This window comes from Oculina patagonica, chromosome 13 (assembly GCF_052425735.1).
Source record: "Oculina patagonica isolate OP01 chromosome 13, crgOcupat, whole genome shotgun sequence".
NCBI lineage: Eukaryota > Metazoa > Cnidaria > Anthozoa > Scleractinia > Oculinidae > Oculina > Oculina patagonica.
The window spans coordinates 27,272,262-27,289,581 of record NC_135770.1 but is presented as its reverse complement, the minus strand read 5'-3'; the positions used below and the strand labels follow the sequence as shown (position 1 = coordinate 27,289,581).

At 38.8% G+C, this 17,320-nt stretch overlaps 1 protein-coding gene across 1 annotated transcript in view; it reads left to right on the top strand.

Annotated features, from left to right (window-relative positions):
- The window catches only part of LOC144636240 (anaphase-promoting complex subunit 1-like), a 72,991-nt gene that overhangs the window by 15,565 nt on the left and 40,106 nt on the right, over positions 1–17,320 (top strand). The window contains exons 16-42 of the mRNA XM_078495399.1: positions 69–129; positions 600–778; positions 1,663–1,728; positions 2,060–2,178; positions 2,420–2,489; positions 2,935–3,005; positions 3,665–3,759; positions 3,918–4,003; positions 4,688–4,744; positions 4,849–4,933; positions 6,128–6,185; positions 6,380–6,426; positions 7,102–7,224; positions 7,504–7,571; positions 7,933–7,986; positions 8,103–8,209; positions 8,764–8,841; positions 9,255–9,344; positions 9,721–9,832; positions 10,492–10,632; positions 10,987–11,036; positions 11,504–11,688; positions 12,256–12,347; positions 14,157–14,243; positions 14,834–14,881; positions 16,466–16,548; positions 16,851–16,929. Of these exons, the coding sequence (XP_078351525.1) occupies positions 69–129; positions 600–778; positions 1,663–1,728; positions 2,060–2,178; positions 2,420–2,489; positions 2,935–3,005; positions 3,665–3,759; positions 3,918–4,003; positions 4,688–4,744; positions 4,849–4,933; positions 6,128–6,185; positions 6,380–6,426; positions 7,102–7,224; positions 7,504–7,571; positions 7,933–7,986; positions 8,103–8,209; positions 8,764–8,841; positions 9,255–9,344; positions 9,721–9,832; positions 10,492–10,632; positions 10,987–11,036; positions 11,504–11,688; positions 12,256–12,347; positions 14,157–14,243; positions 14,834–14,881; positions 16,466–16,548; positions 16,851–16,929 (2,391 nt within the window). The remainder of the gene's footprint in view (positions 1–68; positions 130–599; positions 779–1,662; positions 1,729–2,059; positions 2,179–2,419; positions 2,490–2,934; positions 3,006–3,664; positions 3,760–3,917; positions 4,004–4,687; positions 4,745–4,848; positions 4,934–6,127; positions 6,186–6,379; positions 6,427–7,101; positions 7,225–7,503; positions 7,572–7,932; positions 7,987–8,102; positions 8,210–8,763; positions 8,842–9,254; positions 9,345–9,720; positions 9,833–10,491; positions 10,633–10,986; positions 11,037–11,503; positions 11,689–12,255; positions 12,348–14,156; positions 14,244–14,833; positions 14,882–16,465; positions 16,549–16,850; positions 16,930–17,320) is intronic.

The window sequence follows — 17,320 nt, the reverse complement described above, 5'->3', positions numbered from 1 at the left end:
ACTAAACTATGTAAACCTCTAAAATGTTCCTAGCTTCAACGGCAATCAATGTAAATTGCCTTGATTAGGTATTGACTGATGGGTCTATCTACCGAATCACTCTGCCCATGTTATCTCAAAATTTGGCAGGTTGGTAGTTACACTGAAAACATGCATGTTGACCTTTGCCATGGAACTTTTACATTAGATTCTCTTGGACTGGAATTTTTGTTTGTATGCATTAATGTGCTGCATGTATCTACTTCATTTGATAGCAAGTAAGCAAGTACCTACAAAATAGCTTTTATGTTGAAAGAAAAACAAAAAATGAATTGAGCAAATTACAAAAAAAAAAACACACACACAAGTGATTGTAGCTGTGCCTTCATTAGCAAGTGCTTGTTAAGTGGAATTACGTTTTGTTGACAGCATCACACTGATTCAGGGACCTGGCTGTTAAAGAGAGTGAGCATGGACTGTAGTTCCTACAAAACTATCATGATCTGCATACTGGACTATTCAGTTTTGCAAGTCCCTAAGAAATGTGCATTCATACCATCAGAAACTGACATTTTTTTATCAAAGGCATGCTAATTATTATCAACTCTTCATTCACTTAGTTATGGTTTGTTTGGAAGCTTTCAAGTGTGTTCTTCCTGCACCATTGGTGGTTCAGGCCCACTTAGCTTGCTATGCATCGGCACAACCTCCTTATTCCCAAGACAACGGAGCAGAGTGGAATTGGTTTTCACATTGTATGCTGGATTTAATGGGTTATCTTCCTGATGACAAAGCAAAGGTAAGGGCTATCACCATTATAAAGTGGCAGTACAGTAAAGCCCAATTGTTGGTGTTAATGTTGCAAATGAACAAAATTGATCAGAGGCTATATGTACAAAGTAACTTCTGCATGATGGTAGCTTTGTTTAAAAAGTTTATCTATATACCAATAGGGGTGTAACAATACATCGAACTATCGATGCATCGCGATTGGAAGTGCTCTGATAGCGATGCATCGATCGCAAATTCAACTATCAATAACAATCGTCATATTTTCATTAACTATCGATAGTTACGATAGTTTTTCAAATGGTGTCCTGTAGTAATTTTTCCTTGATTGAACTTCACGGACGTCGCTCGTCTCCAGGGCCTTATCCGTGTTCAAAATGGTGGTTCGAATATCAACTCCACCCCCCTCTTGGAGAAAGAAATGATTACAATGCTATAAAGTCATTAATTACAATACTATCACAATATCGCAATATTGTTACTACTTTCACAAAAGTATTGCAATAGTAATTTGACTTTAAGCAAATGAAGGATCATCGCAGTAATGTACTCAACTTAAGCAGTTGAGAAAAGCAAGCCTGAAAAAAATTCAGGCTTGAACGGGAATCGAACCCATGACCTCTGCGATACTAGTGCAGATATTAAACAGACTTTCTTTGCATGCTGCACCTGGGTAAGAGAGGCAATGTGAGAGTGAAAGTCGTTACCAAAGAATGAAATTCAAAGATCCCAGCCTGGCCTCAATCCCAGACCTCTCTTCATTGGGAGTCCAATACATTAACCATGTGGCTAGCATACCTCGCAACAGGTAATGAATAAACATATAATATTAGGTAGTGCTGAAAGTTAGTGTTCTTATTGCTGTTTCTCTGCATTAATTATCTGACTATATAGTGTGACTCCCCTGGTTTACCTGCTGCTAAGAAATCTAAAACCCAGGCTGAAGACAATGACAGTAAGGTACATAATATAACATGCATGATGTGGTTGCATCATCTTAATGACTGATATGGAAACTGCATGGTTAAAGTTTATTTATTACATTTAGTAAATAGTGTACGAGGTGCTGAAAGAGGTGACACTTTTTATTTGGGGCGGGGGGGAAGGGCTTATTTTTGGAATTTTTTGGTATATTTAGGGGAAAATAGTGGTGGAATTAATTATCAGAGCGATTCTATGAGATTGTTATCAATGACTCAGCTTGAAAAATGTCTTGTGCAATTTATATTCCATCTCGTAACCATCTTTGTTGTTCTTTTATAACCTTTTTTTGCTTGGCATTGATTTTAAGGCTTGGGAGATGTTAATGAAGACTGCTTTTCACCAAGATGCAACAAGACAGAAAATTGGTTTGCAGCCAGTGACAAACAATGAAACATCAAATGAGAAAATTCACTCATTTGTAACACAGTGAGTGACTAGAAAGACATTTATCTGGCATTCAATACTATCTAGAGGAATTGATCTCTATTAATGAAAAAAAGCATACAGCTAAAAATTAGTTGGCCTATGCAGGTTTGTGCATGCACCATTTTCGGCCATGTTTGTACTGTCTGCTGCTCTAAAGAAAAATATCATTTGAGAAGTAGTACTTTTTATGTAAAATAATTGTATTAAAAAACAATAAATCAATCTTATTTTTGTTTACCAGGCTTAAAAAAGATGCCCTTCTGTATCAGCACATTCCATCGATATTGTTTGCTTGGCATTTGATTTATGAGGTATTTATCACAAGAATAGATTATTTTTTTGTTACTGTATACTTGGTGCCTGAAATGCTCTCAAGAGAGGTAAAGCTTCTTGTGCTATGTAGCCCTCTTTAACTCTTCTTTGATGTCAAAGGTTTAGTTCGTCAATAATTCAGTTACGATTTTTTTGAATCCCTAACTTAGATCATGATAAAAAAGATTCTTAGACAATTTCCTGAAAGCACTGTTTTTCAACCCTGTTGATTTTACATTGCACATGTGGTATTTTGAGAGCTTCGACTTTATTAAAACTCATTACAATTAGAATAAATTATGATACGATATAGAGAAATACAGAAAGCAGTAAAAAAGCAATATAATAAGTTTACATAGAACTTTGTCATCTCCCTTTTAATTGAATGGTTTATGGTATAATCATTGGCTGAAATCTTTTCTTATGTTGCTGTCTTAACTTTAGGATCTCAAACTCAACTTGCTTGGAAAAGATTCTCTTTATCCTTTGGCTCAATTCCTGTGTCGCCTTGCAGTGTGAGTTGTTAGAATTGTATCATTTCACTCATCACATAACATAATTTATTTCCTTTGTTTTAAAAGTTAAAATGATAAGCCTTTTTATGTTTCAACTATAAATTTCAAAATTTGATTGAGATCAAAATTGCTATTCTTTTTACCTATTGCCATAACATCTTTTTAATGGTAGTCCCAAGAAATTAGCACTGTATTTAGACAAAATGCTGTTGAATACCGTAAAATTCCAATAGTTTAAATGCACTGGGCTTCAAAAGAGGTTTTAGGTGGGAGCTCTTTGTCATAAGGAATTTTGCGTTTCAAAAATGTAAAAATGTTTGACGTTATATTTTGAAGAGATGTGGCATCTGATTACTTTTAGTTGCATACACGAGAAAATGTGTGATAAAACTTTCAAAACATAACGATTATGAAACACAAAACATGTCTAAGCATACGAGGCTTATAATTGGAAGAAGTTATCTCTCTCTAAAGAGCTAAAACAAGCATAAAGCCATGTACTGAGATAAGAGGTCTTTATATCGGAAAGGCTTTTGCATCTGAGATTTTTTTCTTGGGAGGGGGGGGGGGTTATTTTCAGGTGGCTGTTTTGGGGGAGAGGACTTGTGATTGAAATTTTACAGCGTGTAGTAAGCTTATATTGTACTTAATAATTGCAGGGATCTTGGCAGGCATCCTTATGTTGAATACTACTCCAGAGATTTTCCTTCTCTTATTACTGGCTCATGGGATACTTCTGCTCGTTTTACAAAAGGTAACAAGAATGTACATAGTCATGTTTCAAATTATGGTGAAATGTAGAATTGGTTTCATTCTGAGAGCCAAATCTAGTTGCCTTGACACAGACCTTTTAGTTTGTTGCTGTTACAAACTAGACAAAACCATGACCAAAATCTTTCAAACTCATTTCAGACCAACAGAATGAGATGTTTGTTCCTATGTATGATGAGCCTCCTTGTATTATCCTTTGGTTGCATAAGTATCTCAGTGGCCAGCAGGTAAGATAGGGGATAATTGTTCTGCATTCTTGTTATTCTTATGTCTATAAATACCATATCAGCTCTAGCATTAATCTGCCTACTCTAACAGTTGAATCTAATAAGCCTACCCTCTGGAACTTCACTTTTTATGAAGCCCCCTCCCCCATGGCCACCTTCCTTAGATGATTAGCCAAATAAATTATGAGAAAGGAATAATACCTTTTCTGAGCTAACTTCAATATCGTAAAAAAGGAAAGTTGGATGATGGAACATCCTCACAAAACATTGTACTTCATAAATAAAAAGGAAATGAACAAGTTTTTCAAGTTGAGTGCAGATAAAAACGTTAAATTAAAGTGGCTCTCTTATTTTGTATCCCTAATCAGAACCTTTCAACTCTTGTGAGTGATTTCCAAATGGGTTTTTTATGCCCCTTATACGCTCTCCCAGTTTTTTGGCCACCAAAACCCCTTGTGAACTTGTTTATGACCAGGGATGTGGAGATGTGTCTGAACATAAAACAGTCTTTTACTTTTACATTTATGCCCCCTCCCACCAATCTCCGCAGAAAAGGTGTTAAAAATAAAAAAAGCTCCTTAGGGTGGTAAACAGAGCTTTTATGGCAAGTAAATATTAATAAAATATTTTAAAATACTGAAATAAAGTTTTACGTCAATTAAAATTCTGTTTGATACAAAACAGGTCACACCCTTCCCTCTGCTACCAGGAGTTACCAAAAACACATTTAATGTTATTATGGTAAGCCAGCTCCACTTTTGATCTTTCTTTAATCCCGGGTTTAATGCTTGTTGTGAAAATACTGGGCTTACATCAATCTAACTTTTATCATGCTTGTGTCAAAGCTGTATTCACTGTTCATACCCATGGAAGATGGAAGTCACCTTGCAGATGGTGCTGACAAATTGTTCAAGTGTATTTCTGGCAAAGGTAACTTGTCACAGATTTTGCTGTTTATACATATCGCTGTTGTTGTTTGCTTTTGTTTTGTTTTGTTTGTTTTTTTTGGCTTTTTTCAGTGATTTCAATGGCTATATGACTGTTAAGTATTATGGAACTTTTGGGTGAATAAAAATACTTCATGTAGTTTGTTGATTGGCAGAGAAGCTACAAGCCCCCCCCCCCCCCCCCCCCGCTCCGTCATAATTGTTGTAACAGGTCAGTCTTACTTCCCCCTTGTCCCCTTGGTATTGTTGGACACAAGAAAATCATGCCGCACAGAGACATCTTAAGATTGAGTGGGGAGCAGAGTGTCTCAACAAAATGTGACAAAGGTTTAAGCACTGCTGAGAGGCCTGAATTTGGATTTGGGCAAATGTTCACTGGGAAAATGAGATTTAAGTCGCTGGGACTGGGAATCACAAAAAAATGAACATTGGAACTGGGACTGGGATTTGAAAAAATTAGGGAAACAATAGGCTGGGAAATGGGATTAGCGTTATGCTTAAGGCTACCGTATTTACTCGAATAAGCGCCGCCCTCGAATAAGCGCCGCATTTGGGACAAAAAGGTTAATAAGCGCCGCCCCCGAATAAGCGCCGCAGTCCCGATGCGGCGCTTATTCGAGGAATTAAAACAGCACTACAAAGCAACTCTAAAACAAACTTGGACTTTTTTTCCCATCAAAAACGATGTTTTGCAGTACAAAGTGATTGTTTTACCGCTCGCCCATTAGTTTTTCTATCCAACATTTTTACAAAACGTAGTTCTGTAAATGTTGTGAAGGTATCGAACTTTGCCAGGACAGCTAGCGCCACTTTTTTCTTCAGCAAGAGACGAATAATGACAATAAAAAGACCCTACTGTAAAAGATTAGACTCTTTGTAGCATCCAAATTTTAAATAAGCGCCGCCCTCAAATAAGCGCCGCCCTCGAATAAGCGCCGCACTTGAGGCGCGAAAAATTAAATAAGCGCCGCGGCGCCTATTCGAGTAAATACGGTATGTATTCACGGCTACAATGACATTTTGTTGGCGGTATTTTATGAAAGAAATTAAAACTGGCCCTTCCTTGTTTGCAGACATCCAAATTTTTCCAATCTTCCCCACTTGTTTGCATCGGAATACGTGACTTTTTTGATACAGACTTTGACCACGTTAATCAAATAACATTTTTTCCTTGTAGATGAAGTGAACAACGCTTTCAAGGATTCGTTTGTCAGGTTGCGGGATAAACTTAATTGGTAAGATGTAAACAGGAGTTACATTAAATTTAGATAGCCAAATTTTAAAGATGAAAGCATGTTAAAAGAGATTCGTGACTCAAAGAAGACTCATCATCATTTCCCAATCATAATTGCTTAGTAAATAATTCCTTATAATGTATACTTCTTACTTTATTCAGGCATTTTGTAACATTGCTTCCTTTCTTCCTTAGCTTTGATTCGGCAGCAGATAGAGTGGTGGCATTTTTGGCTGATAGTGGTAAGGAAATCTTAGTTCATCTTTTACGACTTTACCTTGTTAAGCCTGGTTTCCGATCGCTCTTATTATCGCTGGTGTCACTTTAACTTGTTTTAATTATCTTTTATGCCTGAGTTGGTCATGTGGTAGCTCTTACAACGTCTCACATGCATGGCTCGCTTCCCTTCGAGAGAGGTACAGTAAGACAAACAACAGGAACATGGAGTGCCCCTAGCCCCCAAAACAATAGCAACTGCTACACGAGCGGACCAGTAGAACTACAAGCTTACTAGAAGAGCTGTAACACAACTGTGATATAGGGACTGCACACTGCATAATACGACCACACCAAGAAAAGAAAAAAAATGTTGACTTCAGTAGCATCCCAACTTGCATAATTGTGAATTTTAGACTTTTTCATGCAGCTTGCTATATTCATGTGGGTGCAAGTGTTTCAGCAGGTAACGCTGGCAAACTTGGAAAATGCGAGTGGTTTTGGAGCTTGTGGGCCAAAAGATATACAGTAACAAAAATTTGCAAGCAACATTTCCCCAAAGAAAACATTTCTGCAAAGAAAGCAATAATCAGAAGCGGGCAATTGGCGTGTGTTGAGCTCTTTGGTGTTTAGCTATTACACCGCTTTTATATACTGTAAACCTTTCTTTAATTGTGTGTTTCGTGTTGTTTGTTGTTTAGGTTTGACGTGTAAAGACCTAGACTGCCTACCGTTCGGTGTTGCCGTTCCAATCAGGGAAGCTCTTCACCAGTCCGCTGCTGATCCTCCTCTCACTCTACCGACTGGTGCATACCAGCTCATTGGTAAGATATCGGGGCTGTTTTCATTTACGGCAAATGACTGAAAAACTACGCTCAAGTCCAAGGGAAACACTGTATAAAATTTTGGCTGTAAAATTGACCCTAATACTTTCCTGTCTTTGTAATACTATCACAGCAAGCCGAAATTTCTTTGTTTCTAGTAGCTCAGGATCTTGGTAGGCTCAATGTTCTACTCGTATTGTATAATCCTAATATGTTGATTTAATTTGCGCTGTTTTATTCTAAAATTGCTGCCTCATTCTAAAACTGGTGTTATTTTAGGACGTGAAGATGTTGCCTCTATGTTATTGACTGACCCAAGGAAACTGAGTATTTACGGCCCACTCAAAGTATGTTATGTCATTAGAATGGTTTTTAAATTAACTTAGTTAAACTAAACGAGTTGCTTTGGATTTACACGTCACCACCTATGTGATTGGTTCATAAAACTACCGGCTGTCACATGCCCTGATCAATTAGCCCAAGGATTTTTTTTAGCCAATGACAAACAAAACGAAAGCCTATCTTACTAGTTGTTTATACATTGCTTCGTTGCTTACCATCAGTAACCGGTATATGTCTTCGGCTCATGCAAGGTTTACGTTGATTCCCTTGTATAAATGTAGAAAAATTACTCCATTTAAGACAAACGAAACGATAAGTTATTGTTTGATAAGCTATTATTTTCTCTCTCTTCCTTTTGTTATTAAGAAAGTGACATTGAAAGAAGGAGAAACAGATGACGGCTTTAATTTGGATGACGAGGTTAGTTTGTTATGCATGAAGTGAGATTTCATCACCGCTGTGAAATTTGTTTGTTTATTTGTCTCATTCTCAAATTGAGAAATATCTTCAGTGCTATTAAATATTGTTCTTTTTAGATATTAAGCTTACGGTTTGGTAAAGACCTGCGAGTTCAAGAAATAAGAAGACTCCTGCAGTCCTCCAAGCCTGTCACAGTAAATGTCATTCAGAAGCCTGAAGTCAGGTATGACCTTGCTCATTTTTTATCATTGAGTATTGTTATTGTCTGAGCATGATTAAGTTTTCTTTTCCTTTGAAGGTGATTGAGATTCAAAACCTAACAATTAGGAACTGATGACGTAGCCCTACAGAGATCTGTGCAGCTTCTCTGATTGGTTCATACTTGCGCGCTAAAATTCAAAACCATGAAACAACTAATCAGAGACACTGCACGGATTTCTGTAAAGCTACATGTACGTCATCAGTATGGAATTTTTCTTGTCGATTTTTGGATGTCTCTGTAGACTGCGTAGCAAGTGTTTTGCAGCTTTTGCAGCTTTTGCAAGCCAAAAAGCGGAAAACCCTTGATCTGAACGGGAATGCTTGTTACGCAAGCTAATATCTCTAGAGCGGGAAGGGGAAAAATTGAGCTTTTCTCCTATTCTCACAAAATCCATGGAACATTGATTTGATGCACTACCACATTCTTACAACTAAAAATGCAAGAAGTGTTTGGAAATAGGTTTACTGAGTTGTTGTTTGAGGCACAGTACTGAGAAGGTTAAATTTTATTTTCAGTGACCATGATTTTCTTCTGGAGCAGGAAACTCGTTTACTGATGATGTGCAAGAGGACAATGGCTCTACCAGTGGGAAGGTATGTGACTGTTCAATTTAACTTTTACATTGTGGGATGCCCATTTTATCCTCGATAACTGATTCGGACAAGTGATAAATTTCACACATTAGCAATGTTCAAATATTACAAATTTAACATTTAAAAATTTCAACTGGCAGGAGGCGAACCAGTTGCCTATTTACAAGTATAAATTATCAAGACAGTAGACATGTTCATGTTTAATACATGAACTTACTTAATCTTCTTTATGTAAGTCCACAAATAAGGCCGTACAATCGGTTTTGTTCTCTGGTACTGGTTTCTGTAGCTAATTGTTTTTAGGGTGTGGGGCTGCTATCCCCATTTTCCAACCGTCTGTCTTCCTTATTCAGGCTTGAGACCGGTAATGGCAGATTTACATATTTAACAGCCATGAATGTTTTCTGTTATAGAGGAATGTTTACTATGGCCACTTCTCGACCAGTGTTAACTGAAACTCTCCCGATCCCACCCTTGGATCTGACAGGAAGGGCTCCTCCAAGGTAAGTATCTCTGTTGTAGGATTAATGGAAACAAGTTAAGACATTTTTTGCTAGAGGGAAATAACGGGCACAAAATGGCTGGGAACACTTACATCTGCCTGGGAAACGTTTTCATGATAGCAAAGTTATTCAAGTCGCCCAAAGACAAAAGTAAGTTGCTTGTGGCAACTGGGCTCTGCTAGAGCACAGCTCTGGGTGTGCCCCTGGGACTTTGGAATCTTAACATTATAGCAGTCCATGTTCATCCACATTTTGAGTTACAGTATGATGATCGTTAATTGCAAGATTTTTGATCTGCTTGTTATTATTAAAATTACATACTGACATGCATGTTGTCGTAGTTACTGAGCAATCTCTTAAATCTGTTTGCCGTTAGGAACACAACAGTTGGTTTAGAGCACGTTGAAACTCCCGCAGACATGAAGATGTGGCCACAGTTTCACAACGGAGTGGCCACAGGACTCAGGATTGCACAAGGAATATCACAGGTATGGTCAGTCGCAAGAAGCAAAAAGCTTGTTTTGTTTTGTTTTTTCGTAGCAGTGATTAGCGTCTTTGTGCAAATAAATCCTTTCCAGAGTCTACAAGCTCAACTGGGTTGTGCTTCACGTTGGCTTCTTTAAAGTGGCTAGGAGTATTGCTACTTTCCTTGAATGGTATGCTAATCAATCACAAGTTACCCCTAGGATTTTTCCCTGTTGTTTTCAAATTCTATAGACAAAGTCTTGGATATATCTTGGGAGAGCGTGGTGGCCTAATGGTTAGTGTGCTGGACTCCAGTCGGTTCGAGACCTGGCTGGGGTCATTGCGTTGTGTTCTTGGGCAAGACTGACTTTACTCTCAGTACCTCTCTTCACCCAGGTGTATAATTAGGCACCAAATTTAATGCTGGGATAACCCTGCAATGGGCTAGCATCCTATCCAGGAAGGAGTAGAAATACTTATAGTTGCTTAATGCCACGGAGACTGGGATAAGTTTCCCGCCTGATGGGCCACGAGGCCTGACTACCTACCTGGGTATAAACCTAGGTGGAGAGAGACACTGTGAAAGTTAAATATCTTTTATTAAGAACAAAACATGATGACCCCGAATTGAGCCGAACCTTCCACCCCACCCCTAACAACAGGAGGCAACTTTCTTTCACAGATTGACAGTACCTGGATAGTTTACAACAAGCCAAAGAATAATCAGCTAACAGAGGAACATGCTGGATTTCTTATGGCTCTCGGCCTGAATGGGCATCTGAACAACTTGTCCTACATGAACCTACATGACTACTTGTGTAAGGTGAGATCTGATAAGGTACTTTATGTAATAACGTCATTACTTGTCCTACATGATTCTTTCGTAAACCAAAAAAAAAAAAAAAAAAAAAAATTTTTTTTTTTTTTGGGGGGGGGGGGGGCTATATTATCTCACTATTTTAGTATATTATACTAAAACAACTATTCACCGAAGAGTCGGTGGTAAGTGGTGGATATTTTCCTCGCTGCTTCGCGGCTCGGTAAATATCCACCACTAGCCACCTCCACTTTGGTTAATAGTTGTTAAGTATTTACTAATTGTAGTAGAAAACGGCAAAAAACAGTAGAATTTGTTGCTTTTGTGCTTGTTAATAAAGTAATTCCTTTTTTACACTAGGGACACGAACTTACTACTGTGGGGCTTCTCCTCGGCACAGCAGCTGCTAAGTAAGTGTTGAAGGGTATGTTTGGTGTGAGTGTAGTTCATGTAATGCTTGAGTCGTGTTATGTAGCTAGGTTAGGCTTTGGTTGAAATCCAAGAGCTTTGGAAAAAGGCAGCAAAACCAGCTGAAAGCTTGTGAAGCTTTCTTAGCAAATTGAATGAAATTTTATTAGCGAGCGAGACAGAATCATCCTCGCGTATCATCCTGGCGTGTATTCTGAAAAAAATGCTCAACGATTTTGCTAGAAAGATCATCATGCTAAAACATAGCAAGGATCAGGAGCCGTAAGGATTTTACTTAATTACAGCAACTTGTGATTAAGTTGAAACGGAACTGGGCTAAGGATTAAGTTCACTGGATAAATTCAAAGTAAAATACAATTTTCCAATAGCAATATGGATGAATGGAAGCTTTTACTAAATACTTCATTGGTTTATTTGACTGTTTATCAAAGTGAACTTTGACCTGCAGGCGTGGCACGATGGACGTGACGACCACCAAAATGCTGAGCATTCATATCGACGCTCTTCTGCCGCCAACTTCAGCCGAGCTTGATCTGCCTCACTCGGCCCAGGTGGCTGCCATATTAGGAGTGGGACTGGTTTACCAAGGAACCGCACAGCGAAGAATGGCAGAAGTTCTCCTCTCAGAGATAGGTGATTGTTTGTTATTAAACTTGTAGTAGTAAAAATAGATCAGAGAAAGGGTCTTAGATTTGAATGGATCATCCAGCAAATACCCTAATTCAGTGTAAGAAAATGAGTCTTTTACATAAACAACAACAACATCAACAACAAAAATGTTAGAAATGACCTACTCAAAGACATATCTGGGATGGTATAGTTATAGGCACCGCGTTTGTTGTTAATCAGTTATTGATTATCATCTGTTATTAAAAACGGGAGCATTACATAATGTATTTCTAGAGCTTTGATTGGCTTAGCGGACATTGGATATCAGCCATTTTATCATGCCTGACAAACATGATTGATAATTATCGTCTGCCTGTCTCTTTTTACAAACTACAGCTAGCAAAGTCTTACCGATATTTCATGGCTGTTTTCAATAGGAAAAGTTATTCCACTCGTGCTTGTTGGGAATAAGATTATTACAGTCACCTTGATGCAAGGCCCCTGGTTGGATATCTCAGACAATCTCATATCCAACTCACGCTTTCATTTGTGTTCTGAATTAAAATTATTTATTATTTCTTTATTGCACAGGGAGACCACCTGGTCCCGAAATGGAAAATGCTGTTAACCGAGAATCATACTCGTTAGCTGCTGGTCTTGCTTTGGGACTTGTCATGTTAGAGGTATTGCGAAGGCCTGATTGGTTGTCTTTAACAGAATCGCGACAACTTAGACTGTTCACAGCCCTCAATTTTCTCGTATTTTTCTTTAATCGTTGAACGCCGCAAATGAATCGCAAAAGTACTGGATGCCAGCGCCAAACGGAAGGCGCAAGGGTATGGGCGTGTTCTTTGGCGTTGAAAAATAGAGAGACCTTGAACAGTCTACGACAACTTAATTAAGCGATTTTTAGTTTAGTTTGCTAAGTCACTAGCAAGTTTTAAAAACTATTAGATATAAAGTGACACCCCCTCCCCCTACCCCTGATACGACTGAAGGAAATGAACCCATACCCGTGTTTGTGTACGGAACCCTTCACAACTTTCAAAAGTCGCACGTGTACGCAGTTCCCGCCAAAACTGCTCCAGCCTGCTCCATACAAACCTCTTAAATTTCCAAAGTCTTTCGTTTTAAAGCCAAAAGTTACGCTGTCACTGGACAGTTAAGGTTTATAGGCCACTTTTGGATTGGAAATTTGATAATTGTAATCCATGCTTTTTCTATAACAATTTCCTACAAAAGTTCGCACACTTTCGAGTCAAATTCTTAGAAAAGTTCGAGGCGCCGAAAACCGGAAGTGACGTCAATTTTGCATTTGACCACTGTGAAACCGCACCCTGTCCACACAGGCGCTCCAAACTCACCAGGGTCTGGAAGTGTATTTACGGGACCCGGGATTTGACCAAAATACGGTGCGGGATTGAGGAAAGCGCAAAATATCGGCATATTGACGAGATTCGGGATTTGACTGCTTACCCAGATTCGGGAACCACCAAAATTTGGGTACAGGATGCTTGATTTTTTGCCTGTGTGCTGGGAATTCGGGAAATCGTCATGACCCAAACTGAATAAACGTTCTTGCCTCGAAAATTTAATCAACCAGGCGGGCGCTAAGTGGTGTCTTCTTTCAAACCAAACTATGGAGTGTGTCAAGTAATCTACAAGCAAGCAGACAGAGCATAGAGCTCTGCAGGTACAGATTCCACTGAGCACCTTAAAACCTTCACTGGGTAAGATAGAAGAAATCGCAAGGGGATGCCTTCAAAATATCAATCGAAAGGGCCAATCTACATCTTAGATTTATTAGCTTTTACAGAAATAAGTCTTTTTACAGATTTTTTTGGTTAAGGAAAAACGGGATTCGGGATAGCTGTGTAAAAAGTTCGGGATGCAGGATTCTAGTGAAAAATGAGTGGGAATGCGGGATCAGGACACCCCCCCCCTTCCAGACCCTGAACTCACGTTTGAATCATTCCTTTGGCGCGTGTGTTTAATATTCCCAAAAGTGACTGACATCTGCAAGCACTGTAAAATGTGAAAAAAGGAAATGTAAGTGTTGTTTATAGTGCTCATGCAGTTAGCTTCATATCTCTTCGAGATAGCTAGATCACAGGCATGTCTTTGAAACAGAGGAAACAAATACTCTTTAAATTAACATAACGTGGTTAAAAATCCCAACTAGCAGGTGGCAGACCAGTTGGCTATATACAAAGCGTGAACCAGGGACAACCGAGAACAAATCCAGCTAGTGGCAGGGTGAAGGGGTTTGAACTTGGGACCTCCGGATTACAACACCAGCGCCCTAAACCACTCAGCCATTTGCCTCCACAAGTAAAGAGGAGAGAAATAATTGTAACTAGATAAGATCGTGGTGATGTACTACCAGATTCTTACAACCAACATTAAAAGAAATGTATGGCAGTCAGCGAGAAGAATTTCTCTCTGGAGCTTGGTCTCAAAGATTTAAACAAGATTGTTTCATATATTTTCAGCATGGCAACGAAGCAGCAAGTGTAGCGGACCTGAAGATTGCTGATCAGTTGTATCATTACATGGTCGGTGGACAAAGTAAGCCTCAGGTCAGTGTAAACGAAAAGAAACTGTCATATGTAGTGTAATATGAACACCAAAGGGACATTAAGAGTGTTCGTATTATGGAGGTGACCGCATTACAGAGGTAGAGTTAATATGAAGTTTGGTCTTTCTCGGACCCGTTTCTCGAAAGTCCTCGAAACTTTCCGGGCCCCTAATTAAGTGATTTTCAGTTATCCGTATCTTAAAAACAGAGAAGTGTATTGGCCTGAAACTTTGTATGAACGGAACCTCTGTTCATATTAAAAATACGTGAATAAAACAGCTCTGTAATTATGGAAGGTTTGAGAGTTTGCTATGGCTTTCTGGGTGCGAAAACTTTTCGGGGCCTTCGAGAAACGGGCCCCAGGTGAGTTTTCCGCAATAGGGAGGTGTCCGTATGAAGAGTTTGGACTGCCTTACATACATGTCCGGTAAAGGGTTTTCTCTTTTCTGTATAAATTATGCTGACGGTAAGCCCAGGGTGGACTAGCATCCCATCGAGGAGGAAGTAAAATACGGGTTACAAGATAGGCTTCAAGGCTCAAATGAAGACTTTACCCTTTACCTCCCCGTATTTTTTTTTTTCTCCCTGTAGACTGGGACTCAAAAAGAGAAGTTCAAATCTCCAAGCTATCAAATCAAGGTAACAATTTTTACTTTTAGCGTTTTCCTCGTACAGTGAAAACTCGTTCTAATGAACATAGATTACGAGTAAGTCCCTTATTTTTCTCATGGTCAGACGAGTAGGCATGCATGTAAATGCGAGAGAAAATTACTTCGCACGGGGAAACCCGACTCAACTGACCCTGAAAAAAATGAAAAACTACCCAAAGCCTCTAACAGACACACCACGTGAATCGAGGCTTTCCTTAACACAGTGACTAGGCGAAATATTGTGCGGCTGTATCAACGAAGAGGCTTTATTCATGATAGCTGTCATGTTTTTTTTTGACTTTTTACCTTATCATGTAAATTAGGCATGTGGTTTGTGAGGGGCAAACAAACTTAAAATAATTCTTATTATTTCAAAAAATATTTTTCGTAGCCATGCATGCCTTGGTTTCAATATTCTAAGTTTTACACAATTTCGGTGCAGACAGCTTGCGAAGTTTATGAGTCAAGTTATCGAGTACTATTTTAACCTCACGTTAAAAATGATATCATTATTCCATAACTTGGCTCTCAAATTGGTTTTGGCGCAGGTAGACTACTTTACTAGTTAGACGACCCGATTTTCTAAGAAATGGCATCATTGCAATGATTGCCCCCTGGCAAACAACATACTGTATCAGCTGGTATTATGATACGAAAAACATCACGGCGGCTGGCGTGAATATGGCCTATTAAAACAACGAGATCTAGCGAGTCTTGTTTCTGACGACAAATACATTCTCGGCCCAGTTCTGGCACGACTAACAGTAACTCCCGACCCGATATGTAACACAACAACTGCTGTTGTAGGGCACTTGGTCTTTTTTTGGTTTTGTTTTTTGGATGTTCAGAGTGACAAATTGCTACGTAAGTTGTGAATGCGGGTAAATTTTTCAAAAGATAAAAACTCAAACACGTTGAAAATTCAGAAATGAAGGAATGGACATTTTGCAATAAAAGGTTACATGGTACAAAATCCGTAATAGTTTAAGGCAACCTATGCACTGGGACATTCAAAACAAAGACAAGTCAAGCTGACTGGTTAAAGCTGCTTTTTTGAAGGCTGTGGCATTCTACATGCCATGCAACGTGGCAGATTTTGCACCATGTGATATATTGCCATTTACGACTTACAATTTGACCACATTTTTACAAACGGAAAAGTAATATATTATCAAACATGAGAGACAGTGTTTCGTTGGGATATCCAAACACCGAGAAGAGAGTTGAAGATACAATGCGCAGCGGAGTGTTTTTGACAAATTCTAGGTATTTGGATAGCCCGTGTCATGGAGGACTGTCTCGAGTGTTTGATATAGTATCTCCTCAATCGAAACAAAATTTATGGAGTAAACGGCGAAATAAAATCGTGAAAAGCTATGCTAGTTAAGACTGGATATCCAAACTTCCTTCACGGTTATGATTTTCTCTGGTTTATTAAACTTGATGAATTATTGATGAGCTAGAGAAGGTTTTTGCGGTAGATTTATGCTGTATAAACAGAATTTGGGTTTTCTTGTTAACGATACTCTGTAAACTGCCTCTGAAGTCAGTTTTGCGGCGTTTTCTCTCGTAGGAAGGTGACAGTGTTAATATCAACGTGACTGGACCAGGTGCTACTCTGGCTCTCGGACTAATGTTCATGAAGACCAATAACACGTAAGTTCTCTTTACCTCAAGTAATGTTGTTTTAACAATAAAATTATAGTGTTTCTGTCAAGGAACTATCGGCTGTCGAGGAACTAATTTTTTCTTAGTTCTTAGTTATCATGCTCATTTTGCAAAGAAGTGTTTCGTCACTGCAACGTTCACTTACGTTTTCACTTTGTACCGCTGGGTATTCAATACAAATGTTGTAGTAATAGAGCTATAGAATTTGGCAAATGAAAAACCAGATAAGACTTTAAATGGTAAAATGTTGTTTTCAAAACATCTTACCGGTTTTTGTTTTTATTTCTCAGATCTGTTGCAGCGTGGTTTGATGCCCCTGATACTCAGTTCTTGTTGGATTTTATTCGTCCTGACTTTCTCTTGCTACGGGTAAGATGTGCTCTCTTCTATGACTTCTATGCTCGGCTGAAAAATTACTGTGTTTGAAAGCCAGTTTTAGCCAGTTAGTTTAATAGGTATCCAGTTTCGCTAAATGCTGTTCAGGTACAACATAGTTCTATGACAATATGCACCTTTTCAGTTGTTGCAAGGTGCGGAATAGTGGATACTATCTGGGACAGAAGATCCTAGATAGTATCCGAGGTTTCGAGCTCTGTCAGTGCCTCATTCTACCCATGAGTATATATGGGTGTCGCCGATTTGTTGGGACAACCTGACCAAATGTTTGAAGGAGGGGAGGAAGAGGTTGTGTCTAGTGGACTGGCATTTAGTGCAGGGGATGTGCATAGCGGAAAATAGTATTATCCGACCGTGTATGACG